Consider the following 19,926-nt stretch of genomic DNA (forward strand, 5'->3'; position numbering starts at 1 on the left):
GTCTTACCCACAGTTCTGTTCACCATTCAAAAAGCATTTGACACTAGAGATGACAGATTACTAAAGATAAAACCGGAGATAACGGTATCAACGGGATGGCACATTGGTTAAATAGCTACCACATTGATAGATACCACTGTGTGCAAATAAATAATAACTCCGGTTTCATTGTGAGGTTCAACAAGGAGGGCTCTAAACTGTTTATACTGTAGAAAAAGTTTGGAATAGCTTCTGAATACAGTTGAAATTAGCAATAAATCAGATCAAAACAAAGCTTATCATATTTAGTAACAGACAAATAAGGAATGAAGTCAAAATCATGATCACTGATGATGAAACAGAAAGAGTGTATGAAACTAGATTTTTTGCAATAGGTAATTGGATATTAATCACATTTGCAAGGGTCGTATAAAGAATTCCTTTTCTTCTTTCAGTTGCTTCATTTAGGGGTCGTACATCACTCTTATTTTTAAAAATGGGTGCTAGTACAATTCTTCTCCATCCCCTAGGCATCCTCTCACACTCTAATCTGGTCCACTGCCCCCTCTCCTGGATGTCTCCTCCACAGTTATGTCATCTGGACCAACTGCCTTTTCACTCTTCATCCTATTTATAGTTTTCCTTGCTTCCTCTTTACTAATCCTCTGCACTTCCTCATTCACTGTCCTCCATCTATCCTCAACTTTCTCTCATTTTCGTCATTCATGAGCTCCTCAAAGTAGCCTTTCCACTTTCTCAGCAAACTTTATTCATTACTACATTTCCATCTCTATCTCAATCACCCTAACCTGCTGCACATCCTTTCCAGCTCAACCTTGCTCCTTCAAAAATATTATTTATTTTAATATATCACTGAGGAATTATTGATCACCATTTCCATTTCAATTCCCATCAATATCATACATCTGAGGCACTGCGCTTTCTCCACAAGAATGATTAAAAACTATTTTTAATGTATATACTTTATTATACTCCCTTATGAGATTCAGTTAAAATTAAGGCTTATTATTAATTATTTTTCTTCGATTAAAATAATATGTAGTGTATCCAAATGTATCCAAAAGAGATTAAGAATAGGTTTTGACTCTTTATGTAAGAATTATGTAAAATGTACTTTTAACACATTTATTTTACAATGCTCGACTTAAAAATGTGTGGAACTTGGCTTCAGCTAGCTTGTAGCGTCTCATGTTTACAATTGAAATAAATAAAGGCGTGATGAGATTAGTTATATCGGGGTCGTTGTGCTGAAAGTGCTCCGTGGACATTAGATAAGGCCGGAGTGCCGCCCAGAAGGTGGGAGCTGTTTCTGAACGTGGCCAACGGGCTGCTGCACTGACTGTACAGCGAGCCTGTCAAACACAAGCAACACAGCCAACATGGCGGACTGGGGTGAGAAACTAAGTTGGGAAGGATGGCTATTTGTACAACATTTACTTGTCGCACTCGGTGTTTTAAGGGCCTAATACACCTCTCATTGTTAACTCCGGGTGTCAGATGTGGACTGACCTAACGACTCTCATGTTGTTGTTTTTACAGACGCTGACAACTTCGAGCCGGAGGAACCGATTAAAAAGGCGGCAGCGCTGGACAAATGGGAAGGCGAGGACGAAGATGAAGATGTTAAGGTACAATATCGTGACGAACACTCGGTACAGTCTGAGCCGCTTTTTAAAATCGGCCACCGGTTGTTTGCGAGCTGTTAGCTGACCGAGAAAGCGATAGGATGTAATGCCACGCTTCGTCGTGGTTTCTCGTCGCCTGTCAGTCCGAACCTCCGAACCCCTGTTAGCTTTATGCTAACTCATGTGGCTCCAACAGGCAGCCTCTGGAAACTCTAGCTCAGCTAACGGTATGCTGGTATTCGAGTTTCAGTCATTCAAACGTATTGTTAACAAACGGAATAATGGCGTGCCAGTTCATACTTATGGGTTTAATCAAATTTTGGACGTTAGTAGTGTTTTCTACTTCTCTTGGTGTCATGAATTTTGATAGCGGTGCTTGAAGCAAATCTCTCACCGGACGGGCCACTTGAGCTAGCTAGTCTGCTAGCTCTCGTGTATTGTTGCGTCTGTAAATAAGCTTTAATGTTGGGTAACCTCAGTATTGAGTGATTTGGTCATGTGTTCCTAATATACAGGTCCATCCCATTATTACACAGATTTAGTTACATTAAACGATTATTGGAGATTAGCATAATTATGTCTACTCTGGCAAACCCACAGCTTGAGTCACGTTGAGTATGAGGCGGCGTTAGCGTGCTAACCAACTTTAGCCCCATTCAGATGAAATCACCCATTGGGTTGATGACTCAACTCAGCCAAGAACTAGGCCTGGAACTTTCCGACTTTACAGCAGGCAGTAGGAAGCCGCTGTTCAGCTGATACCGTAATACAGGTGGCTGCTACACGGTCTCTGTCCAGAAGCCTCAGATAATTGATCCTGTGGAAAGTGCTGGCAGAGGCCTCTTCAGTTCTCCCGTTTTCTGTCGCATATGGCGTCCAGACTGAAGAGCCTGGTGGTTTTATGTCCACTGTAGTACAAAATGGTCATTGTTTAGGAAGAAGGGTTAAGATTTTTGTGGAAATAAGACAATAGCACAAAGTTAATTTTTACTCAAGATAATTACATTTATTCCCAGGCGACTTTCATCCTGCTGCTGCTGTTGTTGTTGTTCATAACCTGCTGGAAATGCAACAGGCCGGTTGTCAAATGTTTATTGTGTAGTAATTCACAGTTTAAAGTATTGGATATTTCAGTTAGAAATTAGTGTCTTCTTGGATAGGATTACATTTATTTGTAGTGACACTTAAGGTGGATCTTAATATAAGACAGCAATCTACAGGATCACAACCCAAGTGATGTCTGAAGAGTCATCACCTATAAATTAATAATTTATAGGTGAACGGGCGGGGAAGAGGGATGGTGATAAGGGGCAAAAACCAACAAAACAAACAGACAAATGCATATATCAATCACCTGGATCACCTGTTGAGAAAGAAAAAAGAGAAAACAAGTAAAGAAAAAGAGAGCAATATAATAAACGACATCATCACAATGATCTATGTGAATATAACAGTAAATACTAAATATTATACATTATTGTGCAAGCACGTAAGATCGACAGCGCACAGTGTGCTTTGAGGTAGCAGCCAAAAAGGATAAAATTAATAAATTAACACTGATGTCATAACTCGTAACTCATTGTCATGAATTACAGAATCTTAAGCTTTAATGTTGTTATATTTTTTTGATTCTTAACCACTGTTTAATATATACAAGTTCTGCATTATCACACAGTATTAAGCACTCACTGTGTGCATGTGGTACTTTAAGTTGACTGTAGACTGTACTATTTTTATTCTTTATCCTGGTACTGTAACACAGTTATTACCCTTGTTGGATCAGTAACATTGATTGATCCAGCTTATATACATCTGCACCAGTGTAATCAGGACTAGAATAATTTGAACTAGAGGTAGAACAAAAGTTATTCATCTTCAGAAAATGAAGTGGCAGCTGTTGCATGTCGATAACTGATCATTTTAGTTTTAAAAAGTTTAGATTTTTTGTTATTTTAAAATAAAAATTCTGACTGATTGCAGCCTTTGAACTAACTTACATTCGTAAAGTTGTCTAACTCTGTAGGTGTTAAGATGTTGCTCAGAAAAAAATTGTTATTGTTTGTTTTTTTTGTTTTGTTTATTTTTGGTTATATTGTACATCTTTGGCTATATATTTACAACTTCTAGCATAGATATTAATAAAAAGGCAACAATTACACACATTACGTTCTGTGTTCACAGGACAACTGGGACGATGATGAAGAAGATGAAGAGAAAAAAACAGATGTGAAGAAACCAGGTTTGTACTCCAGTACCGCTTGCCTTTCACTAATGGATTATACTTGATTACTGAATGATTTTATGTTTCTTATGTCATTATTTTAATTTGCAGAACCAAAGGTTTCTGAAAAGAAAAAGCTTAGTGAAAAGATAAAAGAGAAAGAAAACCGGATGAAGAAGAAACAACAGGAGGCAGTGGAACAGCAAGAAGTAAGTCCCACTTTCTCATCTGTAAACCTTCTGACTCTATGCTCGTTTATCTCTAATAATATCTTAACTCTTACATTTTTATTTACAGGAAGACGAGCTCACTCCTGAAGAACAGCTGGCAGAAAAATTAAGAGTGAAGAAATTACAGGAAGACGCAGACTTGGAGCTAGCAAAAGATGCTTTTGGTAAGACCGGATCAGGTGTAGAAACTTTTTTTTTTATCAAGAATATGAGGTCTTCCACAAAATCAGGTTGTATAACTGATGCAATACATTTAGTTTGCAATACATTAGTCGCTGTTGCTTGTAGTTAACATTTAACTAAGACTTAAAAGGCTTAAATACTTGTTTGGGTTTTACATTTTACACAGATGTCCCAGTAATCCTGCTGTAGATGCCACATACTATACCTCACCTCCAAAGGAACAATGCACCATTCTATTATCTGTAAAATGTTTAGAGTGGACTCTAAAAGCTGAAGCTTTAAGTAAGATCTTTACACATGCTTTGGGAAAGCTGTGATTTGAGGAAAATATTTGTGTTTTGTGGTCCTGATGCTGTAGACTCTGTGTTTTTTTTTTTTTTTTTTTTTTAAACTGCCGCATGTCTAACAAAAGTATATACTACAGATATGGGATTTTTGAGACCTGATATTGTTCATCTTGTTGTGATTAATGTATGTAATGGTGACCTTTAAATATTTTTCAGGTGTTGGCAGCACTTCAAACAGTGTCACTGGAATTGATGCCATGTGTCCATCTTCCAAAGAAGACTTCACAGAGTTTGAAAAAATGCTAAAAGAAAAGATAACCCAGTTTGAAAAATCTGTGCATTATTCAAGTTTCTTGGAGTCATTGTTTCGGGAACTTTGTATTTCATGTAAGTCTTTTTTTCCTGCTTTTACTGAACATTTTTTATTACACTTGTCTTAAATTAAAAATGCACTGGGCTTGTCCAATAACTACTTATTTTTCTTCCTCTTACAGTGGAAGTAGATGACTTGAAGAAAATCAGTAATTCCCTGTCAGTCCTACTTAGTGAAAAACAGAAACAAGAAAAAGTAAGTGACTGCATGCTTGCATTTATTAAGTTAATTAAGTTTCTATTCAGCAGGGGGTGCTACTCACCCAATACTTACTCGATGTCCAATCATAAAAAGTAAACTCTGGCAAAAGTTTGTAGTTATATAGTCGTTTTCAAATATATATGTATTTAGTTTAAGTCGCTTTTATTTGCCTTCTACAGCAAAACAAAGGAAAAAAGAAGAAGAAGGGGGTCTTAGCTGGAGGTGGTTTGAAAGCACAGCTCAAAGATGACCTTGACTATGCAGCGTTTGATGGAGGCTACGCCCAAGACTATGAGGACTTCATGTGACACTGGCTTCATCACTACTGCCCTTTCCCCTTCTCCCGACTGTCAGAAATGCAGCTGTACCTTCTCATGCTGTCCAGTGCCATCCTGGAAAATCTGAACTGTGTCTTGCCCCCTTCATTTTGCTTCAGTGACCAGAGGGACTATACCAGGGAGCATCCAGTCTCGCCACTCACGGTTTTTTTTTTCTTCTTCTTCTTTTCTCCTTCCATGCAAATGGAATTGCCTTTTCTCTCTCATTCAGCCTCAACTCACAAACAAATCACGCGGAATCTGTTGCTCGACCCAGCTACAACGGAGAATACTACCATAACTGCTGTTATCTGAGTTTTGCAGGGCTTGTTTTTTTTTTTGTTTTTTGTTTTTTGTTTCTTTTTAAATTAAATGTTGCTCCTGTCAAAATGTCAGATACAGTATTGCAGTTATAAGTCTAGTGACATAGAAACACATGGTTCTATGCAAATCCTTTAAACAGAATGTCATGTATATATTATAGGTCTCACTTACCTGTGGATGATTTTCTTACAGGCAAGTGTATATAGTATCTATAACTTCAGTTGCCAAATGCAGACAATTATTCAGTCCATTATTCATCTTTATTTCTGGAAAGGTTGCATTGTGGGAGACTGACGCAATATGAACGTAGTAGTTGTAAGCTTGCAGAGAGCACACAACATTCACTGTAAGATGAAAGGGATAGAGAAGTATAATAAATGTGACTTTAAAACCTCACAGCCATTCTCTTGATATCTCTGGAATATCCTTGAAAATATGGAGCAAACAGTACTTAGTTTTTTTTGTTTTTGTTTGTTTGTTTGTTTTGTTTTTTGTGCATGACAGAAAATTACTAATTGATTTCTACTAATGCAAAAAAAGTATGGATCAGGCAAGTGGATTAACTTGCTACAACTGGTCTCCTAATTGTTGCTTCTGCAGGCTTGTATCAAGTGTGATGAGGAGCGGGGGCTTATGGGCTTCACCCCACCATGTCTTCATATGGGCTACAGTTGGCTGAAAGGAGAGTTTTTCTCCTGTCTTTTTTTTCTTTTTTCTTTTTAAGCAGTTGACCAGTTTAAATGTTACATGGACAATTGGATACATACAATGTGGAAGATACAGCATCTGCAGTGTTTTATAAGCATCTAATTTAATAAATCACTGGTCAAAAAAAAAAATTGTTTTTGTCCTTGTTTATAGTACAGTTGGAAAGATGATAATACTTGTGTAATAAATACTCTATTTACATTTTCAAGTAAATATTTGCCACAGTAATGTAAAGTGAGAGGAAGAAACATTACATATTCCTTGAGATGAAGATGCAAGAAATTAGCATAACAGTTTAGTTACTCTTCAAGTGGGGATGGGGGATATTTATGGATGTATAAACAAAAACATGTTAACACCATCTGGTTTCATTTTAGCAAGTCATCGTCTGGTCTTCATGATGTTCCTAGGTCTCCTCTTGTCTAGTTTCTGGCTTTTGTACGTTTTCCCTCAGGGTTTCTGGTGCTACGTCTACGACTGCTGCGTGGTGCGTTTGCCCTCTGCCGGCGCCGGTTCTGCCTGCTTTCCCCTCTCACGATGCTTGTTCCTACTGTCTGACCTTGAGAGCGCTGCATTGTTTGAAAGACGTTCTGGCGTGTAACCTCACGGTCTCCACAAATAAACGTTAGCGCTATGCCCTCATTGGTTTTCATGACCCGAGATGTGCCGTCAGAAGTACCGTCAAAGCAGCGGCCAAGTGCAATTTCTTTGGCTGTGCGGGGATCCTGGTCTGTCACCGTATAAATTCCGTAGTTATGGCCCAGAGGGTCAAGAGGCGCCAGCATGGTGAACTCATTGGTGTCATTGTTGACAGCTAGGGGCAGGTGGTTGACTAAATACTCCTGAAGCATTGAGTTGACATGATCTCTCTTGCAGCTTCCTTGTGGGATCACCTTCACCAGTGTACGATCTACACGTTCCTGATCGTACAGCATCCCACTGCACTTGAATTCCAGACACACTGCTGAAACAGATGTCTGGTCCATGTCGCGAATGCTGCGAGTGTCTCGAAGGCCGTACAACTGGCCTACGGTCTTGGGATGGGTACCGCCCATGTTGTGGGACCGCACATTGATCTCATGCGGGCTGTTGATTTTGACCTTGATGTAGCAGGCCCGGTATTCCATAGGCTTGGGCCACCAACTTAGGTAATCCTCCGTCCAGCTCATGGGGTCATCTTCATTAAAGGGCACTGTGTTGTAATCGTAGCGATCTCCTTCGACTCTTGAGAACCGGAAGTGTGCTGCACTAAATGGGGCCTCCTCACATTCTTTCAAGTTCTCAAATGGGTACACTGGTCCGTTACCTTCCTCGGCTGTGTTGGGGCTTGGTTTTGCTACATTGATGCTGAATGCTGTCTTCTTCACTCTGGGGTCCTCGTGGTCAGATCGCATGTAGTTTAGTTTACCAAGGTAAGGCTGAGGCACTCCAATGAGGTTGGGATTGAATTTGGGAGCAGACGGGACAGCCTCCAGTTCCTCTCCACCGAGGTTGGCCATGATATAGGCGGTATAGGCGTCAGCTTTCTGTTCATCGCAGAAAGCAGGAAGACAAGCTCCATTGGGACCAGTGACCACACTATCAAATCGGCCCCAGGCACGGGGATTGGTGGAGTAGCCAGCTTTGGGCTCCATATTTATGAGACTGATCACAACTCCTTCCACCTGCTCGCTGGGCATGAACCGTTCACTGCGGAAAGCCCGAACTTTCACATAACACCTACGGTTCTCTGGGACATCCAAGTTAAACAGTCGCCTTTCTCTGATCTCCATGTTACCAATCAAAAATGTTCTCTCCTCCCTTTTGCCTCTTTTCTTCTTCTCCACCTGCAGACTCCCCTCCTCCTCCCACAGACCAGTTTCAGGGTTCAGTGACCACAGCTTCATGGTGTTGAGGTGCTCTGACATCTGAACCTGAGTAGAGTCCAGTGAAACCTTTACTTCACCTGCATTCAGTGGCTCGTTGTTTTCTTCACCTCTAAAGTCAACTGAAAACATGCCATAGGTCCTCAGTGGCATGGTATCACCTTCATCTCCGATAAAATTTAGATCACTTTGAGCTGCGGCAGCTGTGGAGATGTCTCTGGGGTCGAGAAATGTTACACTAGCACTGACGTTACCCGTGAAGACTTCGCCATTTTCCTTGTAGAAGGAATAGGGAGGAATCTGGATTTGAACCATTGGCTCCTGGCTCTCTACCTCCCCAAGCTCAAGAGTATTGGTTTCTGTGGAGCTGATTGTCACAGGGGCTTTTTTTCTGAGAAGTTTTATCTCATGGTAAACAGCCCCACCTTTGGTGTTAAATGGAAGCACTTTTGTGGTGTTGACAAATTTCTGCATGTTGTCCATGAAGGTTAATACTAGCCTCTCTGTATCTTGGGGGATTTGGATAGAGAAGGTTCCTTTGTAGCCTGTACGACTAATTCTGACTCCATTCATAAAAATATGACCAAACCGCATTGGTTCTCCATTGTCTGCAGCAATGGCCCTACCATGCACAATGGCCTTAGTGTCCACACATTTCTGGCAGCCACACTTGGTCACCACCATGGTGGGCAGTTGGTAGCCCTGACATGTTAGCTGTCTTTCCTCCATTTTTGCCACACCGCAGCAATAAGCCACTTTGTCTTTGCACCTGATACCATTGTCGAGCTGTTCAGCACATCTACTTGGGGGACACTTGCCCACATCGTAGTAGAATGAGTTGGTACTGTTTTGGAAGCAGTCGTGTGGAAGGCGGATGAGGTGGGATTCAGGTTTAGGGTTGCATGAATGCTCATCTCTGCCTGTGTTTAGATGAAGAAATTAAAATGATTTAGTTTGCGTATACTAAAATTCTCACTTCTGTGTATTCAGCACGTGTTTTCACTTAATTAATACTGCACCTAAGATCCTGAGAGTAGCTGTTTTAGTCTTAATGGCTCCAGTTGGACCACTTGCTCTGCAGTAGTATTCTCCAGACTGCTCTGGATGCAGATCTCTTATGACCAAGGTGCTTTCTGACTCCTTCTCCATGAGAGTGTTATTGTGAAACCTGTTGGTTGACAAAACAAATGAAATAATTCAATAGGAGTTCAACATGTCTACTATCTAAAATTCCAATATAATTAGTCCTACCATTGGTATGCATCCGGCTGTGGCGTTCCTGCAACTTTGCAGCAGAAGGCAGCACTTTGTCCTGCCCTCCTGACCTTGCTTTCAGGATTGCTCAACACATGAAGTTTCTCTAAAAAACAGAAATAAAATATTACCTCTACATGTTAAACAGATTGTACTTTAGTAAATATGCAGGTCAGAATTATTCTTTCATATTTGGATCCACAAGTAATTCTATAGACATCTACCGGCTCTTTTTAGCTGGACGCTGAGGACAGAGGTACGCTCACTGCTCTTGGGCACAACAACATCAAGGGGGGCATGGCCCTTGAGCCTGACAGTCAGGGTTGTGTTGCCATCAGGGCAGATATTGGGTATGCGGAAATGTCCATTGTGGTCTGTAAGGGTAAGGAATTTGCCAGAGCGAAGGATGGCGGCCCCTTTGGCGACGAGACCACCAGCGCTGCGTACAGAACCCAACATTGTGTGTTCTTCACACATGCATTCACAGTCAGAGTTTGCTTGCCCCATCACACACTGCAGGGAACAAGCTAAGGAGTAACATAAAAACAAGAAAAAGTTTATTAGTAACAAATTTGTAATTGCATATATGTGCTATGTTATTATCTGTGTAGCCTAATTAAGCCTTTTTTTCACCTGTCTTTGGGCACTCAGGTCCATTACATGCTTTCCCATCTAATTTTGGCCCACTGCACAGCAGCGAGTCAGATTGACAATTTCGATGGCGAAGTTGCACCCCCACTTGGCCACAGAGGGCAGGACATGGGCTCCAGTCTGACCATGGTCCCCAGGTTCCCTGAATGTTAATACTGTTATGTGCTGGGGGAAAGAAAAAAAAAATAAAAGTACTCTGAAAAGTAATTTTACTTAGATTATGAAAAAAAAAATTTAACAAACAAAAAAAAATAGATCTTTTTTACTGCACAGAGGCAAACAGAAAAAAAATGTTCATGGCCAAACCTTTTGGACATAGGAAACGGACTGCATAGTTGGAGCAGTTGAGCTGGGGACCTTGCTCTTCATTCAGGCACCAGAAGCCCACAGTCGGGTCTGCATGGACCGTCTCCCCAGTTTCACGCGCTGGGATCCATTCAGTGGTTCTGGCTTCGATTGCCTTTGGAGTTTCGCATACACGGGTACGGTAATAGAAACGAATGGCATCCAGCTGTTCATAATCTCCACGGCCTCCAGGATGATCAACATTGAACCATGTCGACCACTGATAGTTATCTATGTGCAAAGAGAGTGCGGAAATAAATATGGTCCTAATAGCACCTCATTGTTACAGTGTTCAACATATCTCATAAAACTTAAGACGATAGAAAGAACACTTTATATCAGTCAGAAAATTTATTGGATTTTTAAGAAACAAAAGTTACCTTCTGTTTGGTAGACAGCAGAACTAGACTCTTTGCCACTTTGTCTCCATGATCCTGCAAAGGACATATCACAAACATTTGATTAGCTCATGTCACGTTTGTCATGGCGATGTAATGTTCCATATTGACAGAAGATGGCGCTAAACATATTTGAAAAACTTGAGCTTTTATGCATTAAATCTAGCTTTACAGACATAGAGTTACATCTATGTCAGTTTTTGAGAGCAGGGCTCAGTAGTGTCAATTTGCCTTTATACATGTAATGTTTCATTTCCACTTAAGTGGAAAACTGAAGTTTAAGTTAAAACTTAATTATTAACTGAATTAAAATGTATTTAAAAAATTTAAAACTTTATTAAACAGCCCATAAGAATGGGAAAGAAAGATTATTTAAGTGAGTTTGAGTGTGGATGTTGGTGCCAGAGTAAGAGACCATGCAGTGATTTTTACTGCGGAATCAGTTTTGCGTTTAGTACAGTGCCTGTTGAAATACTAAACATCACAGACATTTGAGCAGTGGTTTTGGCCAGAGATTTCTCCACATTCTGTCAATGTTCTTACAGACTCCAGATGAAACACCCAAATTCTTTGTAATTTTATGTTGAGAAACGTTATTCTGAACATGCAGTCTTTCACAGAGTTGTCAAGCCTTCCGGCCCCCCATCTTTAGTTGTGAAAGACTCTGCCTCTAGTTTTTTTTTAGTACCCAATCACTGACCAGTTGCAGTTTAAACTACACACCACATGTTTTTAGCATTACTGAACTTGGCAGTCACGTCCTTTTATCAAACATTTCGCTTTCATCAATGTTTCTTTGTTTTTTCCCCGCACAAAACTTTGAAAAACGTTTACGATTTGATACATTGTCATCAATCATGCTAATCAAATGGTTTGCAAATCACTGCACTCTATACTCTTTACACGGCATTACGATGCGCGAATGCGTGTCCGCTGTGATGCTTTGTAACTTTTCTTTAATCATCTTTTTACTCAAATGATGACAAAAGGAGCTTTTTGTGAGAGACCCACCTTGAGCTGTAACAACAGTGGCTGCAGTGATTCCCAAGAAAATGAACAGACACCTCAGCGACATTTTCACACTCTTCTGCCACGTTCGACACTTGAACTTTCACCCCTGGTATGTGTGCTTCTCACAAGGAACTTCAGTGGAGAAAAAAGTGTTTCATGTTAGCAGCGTTTGATAAAACCATCCAAATTTTAAAATATGTATTGACACTCAAACTGACTTATTGCATTAGCTGCCAAAAGTAATAAAATAATAGTTCATGTTTAGATTGAAAATTTGTCCTTAAGTATATTCACCATTATACATTTGATCTTTTTAGCTTTTGGGATGAACCCCCCCCCCCCCCCCCCCCCCAAACATGGCTGGACAGAGCCCCCCTTCCCCCTCAGATTACACATCTGTGTTAGTCATCAGTATTTGTCAGGGGAACACTCAAACATTTGTGCATCCACTGTTGAAACACTGGCCTCACCGTCCAAATCTCCACACAGAAGGTTCAGATTAGCACACTTTAAAAATTGTACACTGCAGACTAATTTGTCACCTTTGCTTGTAAGATGAAAGAACAGAGAAAGTGTTAATGAAACAACACGTTAGTTAGGCTTGAGATGGATGGGTTGAAGGAAATGAAGAAAAAAAGACTAATAGTAAAACTCGTATCAGCAAGACTAACCCGGAATAAGGCTACAGGTAAGACACCTGATTCCAGTCACAAATGGCACTAGTTAAATTCCAAGCTCTGGAATTTGAATAAACCCTCCACTTTCTGTAACATAATCAACCAACATCGGCCATAAGTACAGCTGCTCACTTTGATGTAGTGTTGCCACATCTCTGTGCAGTCTCAGCAGTTAGTAACAGACTTGTGACACATGAATTTGTGTAGCCCAGTAAACTGATTTTTACTTACCTTTCTCTGTTCTGAGCTTAGTTTTTGTTTCTCTCTTAGAATGTCCTTCTTTTCTCTCCCGTTATACTTCTGTTTCACATTTCTTTCCTCCTCTTCAGTTCTTCCCTCCTCTGGTTCAACACACTCCTTCATGTCTCCTTTATACCTCTTCCCTCTTTGCCTCAGCCAACACCCCCTCCCCTCCCTCTGTGGCAGCGTGCCACAGTATCTTTGCACTAATATCTTTATAATTCATCACATTTCTTATAAAAGCCATGACGCACAACAGCTATTATATAGTCTTACATATATAAGATGGGAAATTCAGAGGTTCTGACCAACACATGCTGGTGTTAATAAAATCGATCCCCGTGCCCAAGATCAGTGCTGTCAGGGTCAATCTGGGCATTTGTCCTCTGCTCTGCTCTCAGTCTGCATGCTTCCTTCTTAAGCTGGAAGAGCTGGGGATTCAGATATTCCACATCAACTTTATAATCTTGTGATAGGCACAAGAAATAAAAAAAAAAGCATTTGTAGCAATTAGAAATTCAGATTTTGACCATTCGAAGAAGACAAAATCTTCAGTTATACTTTTTTCTTTCTTTTTACTCTCAGATGTGAAGCAGATTTGAGCGAATTAATTGTTTGCATGTGCATTTATCTCCATTTTGTTGTGTAATCAGTGAGCAACCTCTGTGCAGTGCCCCTGGACCAGCTGCTAGATCAAGGACACAGTGAGAGGAGAATTATGCCCGAAAGTTTTTGGTGGCAGAGGAAACCAAATGAAACCTAAACAGGTGCTGTCAAATGCAGGCTTGGATTACTTGTCTGTATGGATTGCGTACTACTAACTGAAGATTTGGTTATTTTGTACAAGATGATAATAATAACATTTAGAAATGCACATTTTTTAAAAAACATCTTATGACTCAGCAACCAAACAGCTGCTTATAGACACACGTACCCAGGAAGCAGCAACATTTTACCATTCATTTATTTCCTGACCTAGTGAAAGTACAGTCTGGGGGCCCGATTTTGGTCTCTACAAAGTCCTGAGGGACAAGTCTAGCTCTTTAACTGCTAAATGCTCCACTATGTTCACCAGATAGCTGCTACCTTTGTCTGGTGTTTGGTATTTAGAGCTTTTCCAGACAAAAGAGAAAACAGCTGCAGGTTGAAACAACAAAAAAGCTCTGCAGAGATGAGCTAGAGATAACGCTGAATTGTTATCTCCAGCTCATCTCTGCTGCGTAAATCTATGTTATTAAAAACATAGATTTACGCAAGTGTTTTTTTTCCCCTCAGTGATGTTAAACCAGACAAAGAGGCACAGAGTCACAGAGCGAGCTAGAGGAGCAAAGTCTGTCATGTCTGTTAGAAATCCTGTAAAATTGTCAGTATCTGTTGTTTTTCCACAGAACATTTATTAGCTGACGTCTTTTTGTCAATTACAAGGCAAAGAACAACCTGCAGCGGAAGAATTTAACCGGGTCCTGCACCACAGGCCTCAGGCCAGGTAAAAGGACAAATGCCAGTGGCAAAGTTTGGTCAACTGCTTATTACATAAAACACATACAGTCGCATGTCTGTGAGCACAGGGTTCTCCGGAGGTGAAAAACCCAACACAATCAGGTTCAACAACCTTGAAGCTTCATGTTTAGTTTCCACCAATTACTGACTTTCCTTTGCAGAGGTGCTTTGGTTTGGGGAGAGAAAATAAGCGTCAGTGTGGTCAAGTTTGGAGGCAGATAAAGGGCCAAAGCAATGCTCTGCCTTTGTTTACGTGTAGAAAAGGCACTCATGGAAAAATAGCGTATTCATCGACACGGTCGAGTGAGCGTGAAAATCTGAAATTGATGTAACGAGGCTGTATTTGCAATACTTTTCACTAAAACAAATTTATACTCTGGTTAAGCGTAATAAATATCAATCACATATTCGCCAGAAACTTAGACACCAGTCACCACTTTCACTAAAGAGGTTTTTAGTGAAGACAACTTTATGGCACTTTATGACAAATGAACTTTGTGTCTTTATAAATGAAAGGACAGAAGAGGCGAGTAATGACTTCATGGGAGGAAAAGTGACTGAATAAGCAAACACACAAAGTCAGGTTTCCAGGCAACAGAAACATCTTGTTGGGCAGAGTTTGTGGAATTACATCAAATGAGACAGGTTGTTTTTATGAAGTGAGGATGAGGCTGATCCTCATCACACTTTATTCAAGCTGCACTGTGCCAAGGCAGACGGTTGTTTACCATCAGGATGGCATTAACTCAGCCTCTGGCAAGATCTCCCATCAACAGGCCATTAAATATCTGTTACAGTTTACATTTAGCAAACAAATGGAAATTTGTTTTATCCGCCAGTCGTTTTAGTAATTATTTAAAGTCATGTGAAAATGAAAGTTTGTGCAATACTGTGAGAAAAACCTTTTGTTAGGAATTAAGAGAGTATGTAGCAGCTGCTACCCAAATGCACTTTCATCAGCAAGTCTGAGCACCTCTACAAAAGCAAAAGTTTTAGTGGTTGGTCTGGAGGATTCAGCTGTGGGTTACCACAAAGGCACACTCTTCCCAGGATCAGCATCCCAGAAAAATCACCCCCAGGTCAGACTGTGCAATGTTCAGAGAAACTGCAAAGAAAGCCAGGAGCTACATCTCAGACTCTACACTGAAGCTAAAACACACTCTTAAAAAAGTTTTGCTGTGAGAAAGCCTCTTAAAAAAGCAACATGGTAGGACAGCATGTGTTTGCAAAGTTGGATTTGAAGAACCCACAAGACTTCTGGAACCACATGTTTAGGGATAACAAAACATTACAGCACATCAGCACAATCACCTCATCGCCTCATCAAGCATGGTGATGGAGGGGAGATGATTTGGGTTCGTTTTGCAACCACAGGACACGGGCACCTTGTAGTCATTGAGTCCACTGTGGACTCCTCCGTATATCAGAGTATTCTAGAGTCAAATATAAGGTCATCTGTCCAAAAAATAAACCAAACTGGGGTTACGTAACAGGACAAGGATCACAAGTAAAGCAAGCATCAAATCTATAACAGTGGTATAGAAAAGTCATACGGAAAACTATTATCTCAAGTTAATGCTGCTAAATTTGATTCTATAAGCTACTGAATCACAGGCTGTACTTGACTGTGACAACTTTCTTTTTCACATGACTGAAAAAACTGCACTTTTATTCTGTGATCATCATTGGTTTAATTTTGGTCTTTTATTGGTGACTCATCGTTTGTCTTTGGTCTGTGATGGAAAACAGATTGAAGCACTTTACTTAACTATATCCATTTCATATATAAGTATATATATGAAATGGATACCTTCACATCAGACAACTATAGTCACTGGATACATTTTAAATTGCATTTTTACACATAAGATAAATAAATCCCAAATGGTAAGCAGTCAAAGCATTTGACATTTGATACCAGAGGTATTAGTGTAGCAGTGGATACTACAGCAGCATAAATTCCTGCATTGTTTGTGGTTAATAGACTGTTTTAGCCCCCGTGGGATACATGCCAATCATCCAAATGGTGGGAGGCGGGTTGCATTCTTTCCTGATAATAAATATGTAGGTTCTTACTGGCAGCTCTACACCATTGTTATACAACCTTAGAACATCCTGAACTGACACACCATCAATTACAGGACTGAAGTCTCAGGAGATAGGGTTGTAAAGCCAGAAATATAGAGAGAACAACACTAAACTCCTTCCTCTACAGTCAAAATACGTGATCGCAACAAATTTGCGCTGCAACTGGAGCTATAGAACCCCAAAGCGCTCACAGGTCAGATAAGTTTCAGTTTAAAGTCTTCAATTTAGATGCTGATTCACCTGCAAAATTTAAGTGTAAAATTTAACATTACTAACAATTTGATGATCAGGCATCATCAGGACATGAAAATAATATTAATATGTATATATATTATTATAATTCCTACTGCACTTTATGTACATATAAAAAGGAAAACCTTGGTGTTATTTACTGAATATATTAACCATCTGAACATTTGGCTTTTAAAAAAATTGATTATTTATTATTATTATTATTACCAGTCTGCCCCCGTCCCTTTTTTATTGTTTTCTAATGCATCTCTAATTCCTCCTGTCTCCTGTGCTGCTGTAACAAGCGAATTTCCCCAGTGTTGGGTTAAATAAAGTTTATGTCTGGAAAATTCCACTAGTGGTGGAAAATAACCAGGTGAAGTAAAATGTAGCATTTGTATAGGAAGAGGTAAATGCAATTATTATCAAAGTGAAGCCCACACTGATGCATCAATTACAGATCAATAAAATAGTTTATATCGTTCTACACAATGCACAGATTTTCCTATTGTTTCCTTCTTCAGCCACACTCTAATTTATTCACTAAAGAATTGGTTAAATTTCAGAAGCAAGATAAGATAAAAAATAATCTAGGTGATGTGATTGGTTAATAATGGCACAGCATTAACATCCACACATCATTTTGAATCCTTGACCTGTGATGGAATATAAAGACTGAAGACCTTCCTTCTCCATCAACGCTGAAACTTTAGTTACTCTGGGCTTTAAACCTGGTGCTATATTCAGTAAATGATGAATGAAGGCATCAGTTATTTTAATCTAATCCCAAAACACAAAACCATCTTTTGTGAGAAACCCCTAAATCATTCTATCAGGAATTATTGGTTTTCATCAGAGATGTAGTTTTTGTGCTCTCTGATGATGCTGAGCTTTCTCCAAAGTCAAATCTATCTTCTAAAGGTTTTAAAATCTTGATTTTCTTGAGTTTCAACCACTTTTTCCCCCAGAAGGAAGTAGAGTGGGCTCTCTCTCCCTCTGTGTGATGCCGGGCCCCTAATGACAGAAGCAGAAGCTGCTCTGCATATTTTCACTGGTAGAGTCATTAAAGGGACCAGTAGCCACCCCCTCCCCCCAGTGCTCTCTGCTTAACCTCTGTTTCCTTGCTGTCCTGTCTGCTTTCGTAACGTACAGTCTGTCTACAAGACATACAAGTCTCTTCTGTTTCAGTACACTAAATTACTCACCGCTCTGCGGATTAAAGGAAAGTCCTGAAACAATACTCACATGCCTGTTTGCCCTTGGAATACAGTTATTCACACAGAATGCACAGATCTTGCTTTACGAAAGTTAAACAACACTTTGCATGGTGATTGTGGAGTTTGTCTCTCATCTCTTGCAGAGCAGCTGCAAACAGAATTCGGACAGAAGGTGCAACTACAGCACACGGTAGGGTTACAGGATACATGAAGACTATATTGTAAGATAAGAATGGGAGGAAATATGGTGGAAAACTGACTTGTTTAGATTATCGCATAATCTGGCAATTATCTCTTAATTAAAATGATATAATTTACAGTGTGTGTGCCATCAAACACATTCTTTGGCTCAAAAAACAGTCCAAAAGTGAGAGATAAACTGTGGCAGCTAAAGAAACTGAAGTGAGCAAGCGACAGAAATGATGTGTGATTTTATTGCTGTTTATAGAAATACAATCATATTACATCATCACAGAAGACTTTGTGTTTTCTTAAGCCATAATGACACGTGAACTCTAGTTTTATTGTTTCAAGCTGCAGCTTCTTTATCTGTAAGACACAACAGATGCATTAATACATCTGGAAATACTGCTGCCTGAGCAGAATGTGCAGCTTCCATGCATTTACCTATTAACTGCATTATTCTCACACTGGTTCAACTGGACAACACACAGATATTCTACTAGTGATCTTGGAAGTTAAAGACCGTTTTATGTCCGCATTTGTTTTCTCACACGTACCTCTGTGACAACAGCTCTGGTGTGTCATCTTCCTTTAATGATTGTGTCAAACTTACAACATCTGCACTAAAACGGTGTGGCCTGGATCACAGTAAGTCGTAAGTTGCAGAATGTAGCCTACCACACACAATATGTTTAGTTGTAATGTATTACTGTTGGATTGGCCCACATAACTCACGGTCAGGAAAGCAATAAAATAAAATTGGCTGTGTTAGTCTCAGCAGTGGAAATGTTGTTGAAAATGTGCCGTGAAAGAGGTGCTTATTTAAGTATGAGTAAATAAACCACAAAGGAAGTCAGCAGCACGAACAGACTGAAGGCTGGCAGACCTCTCCTTCACATCTTATGATTACATTAATTCAGGCTGTTTTATCGAAGAAGGATTGTTTTTTTCTCCTTGAAGCAAGAAAAATAGAAACTATCATCAGAGATCAATTAAACAGTTTTTTTGCAAATTTTTTAAAACGTTGTGACTAAAGGTAAAATGCTGTTTTACAGCACTGAACACTGAAAACCTATTGATTATCATGGATCACAGTGTGTGTAATGAGTTACTGAGAAAATAAGGACATTTAAGAATATTTAGTTAATATTTTGATACTTATTGTATTATATTATAAGGCTGTAACTACTGATTGTTGTTAATAGCAAGATATATATTCATCCATCCATTCTTTTCTGCTTATCCAATTCAGGGGAGTCAGGAGCTGGACACTATCCGAGGTGTGATCGGGTGAGAGGCAGGAGACACCCTGCATGAGTCACCTGCCTATTTCAGGGCTAACACAGAGAGACAGACAACCACTCACATTCATACCTCTGGCAAATTAGAACCACCAATTAACCTATCGTTCTCTTTGGATTGTGGGTGAAAGCCAAAGCACCACGAGAGAACCCACACAGGCACAGGGAAAACATGTTACTCCACACAGAAGGGCCCCAGCTGGGAGTGGATTTGAACCCAGGACCTTTTTGCTGTTCTCACCACTGCACCACCACGCTGGCCCTGACTCACCACAGTAGGTAGCTCTGTATGTTTGATCTGGCAGTTTTCATGCCAGATGCCTTTCATAACCTTTCATGATGGAAACCCAAAGGGATTTGTGTCTCTTTCTGTGATTGAACCGGGAAGCTTTCATGCTGTTCTGTAAATGTGTTAACAAGTTAATTAGACCACCTGTCATAAAAACAAGAAAACACAAATATTTAGAAATCTGGGAAACACTTGTTTCAAACTGGG

At 39.9% G+C, this 19,926-nt stretch overlaps 2 protein-coding genes across 2 annotated transcripts; one reads left to right on the forward strand and one right to left on the reverse strand.

Annotated features, from left to right (window-relative positions):
- Positions 1 to 1,297: 1,297 nt before the first annotated feature.
- On the forward strand, positions 1,298 to 6,502 carry eif3jb (eukaryotic translation initiation factor 3, subunit Jb). The gene is made up of 8 exons (XM_085402707.1): positions 1,298 to 1,392; positions 1,540 to 1,628; positions 3,807 to 3,864; positions 3,958 to 4,055; positions 4,144 to 4,240; positions 4,763 to 4,933; positions 5,041 to 5,114; positions 5,300 to 6,502. Exons 1-8 carry the CDS (start codon positions 1,380 to 1,382, stop codon positions 5,426 to 5,428), a joined length of 729 nt encoding a protein of 242 aa, XP_085258833.1. The 5' UTR covers positions 1,298 to 1,379; the 3' UTR covers positions 5,429 to 6,502.
- On the reverse strand, positions 6,423 to 13,038 carry cilp (cartilage intermediate layer protein, nucleotide pyrophosphohydrolase). Its single transcript, XM_085402706.1, has 9 exons — positions 12,902 to 13,038; positions 11,994 to 12,125; positions 10,965 to 11,018; positions 10,546 to 10,815; positions 10,222 to 10,404; positions 9,813 to 10,115; positions 9,586 to 9,694; positions 9,354 to 9,502; positions 6,423 to 9,254 (listed from the first exon to the last, which is right to left on the reverse strand). Exons 2-9 carry the CDS (start codon positions 12,055 to 12,057, stop codon positions 6,892 to 6,894), a joined length of 3,495 nt encoding a protein of 1,164 aa, XP_085258832.1. The 5' UTR covers positions 12,058 to 12,125; positions 12,902 to 13,038; the 3' UTR covers positions 6,423 to 6,891.
- Positions 13,039 to 19,926: the final 6,888 nt, after the last annotated feature.

The sequence above is a fragment of the Rhamphochromis longiceps genome, linkage group LG1 (genome assembly GCF_057381845.1).
Source record: "Rhamphochromis longiceps isolate RC_006_pf linkage group LG1, R_longiceps_female_GT1.1, whole genome shotgun sequence".
NCBI lineage: Eukaryota > Metazoa > Chordata > Actinopteri > Cichliformes > Cichlidae > Rhamphochromis > Rhamphochromis longiceps.

Excerpts from the sequence above, each read along its gene's own strand:
- eif3jb (XM_085402707.1), top strand. Across the intron at positions 4,056-4,143 it reads AGGCAGTGGAACAGCAAGAA|GAAGACGAGCTCACTCCTGA; the intron begins GTAAGTCCCACT and ends TTTTATTTACAG. Across the intron at positions 4,241-4,762 it reads GCTAGCAAAAGATGCTTTTG|GTGTTGGCAGCACTTCAAAC; the intron begins GTAAGACCGGAT and ends AATATTTTTCAG.
- cilp (XM_085402706.1), bottom strand. The coding sequence starts at position 12,057 with ATGTCGCTGAGGTGTCTGTTCATTTTCTTGGGAATCACTGCAGCCACT. Across the intron at positions 9,695-9,812 it reads CGTCCAGCTAAAAAGAGCCG|AGAAACTTCATGTGTTGAGC; the intron begins GTAGATGTCTAT and ends TCTGTTTTTTAG. Across the intron at positions 9,503-9,585 it reads CAGCCGGATGCATACCAATG|GTTTCACAATAACACTCTCA; the intron begins GTAGGACTAATT and ends GTCAACCAACAG.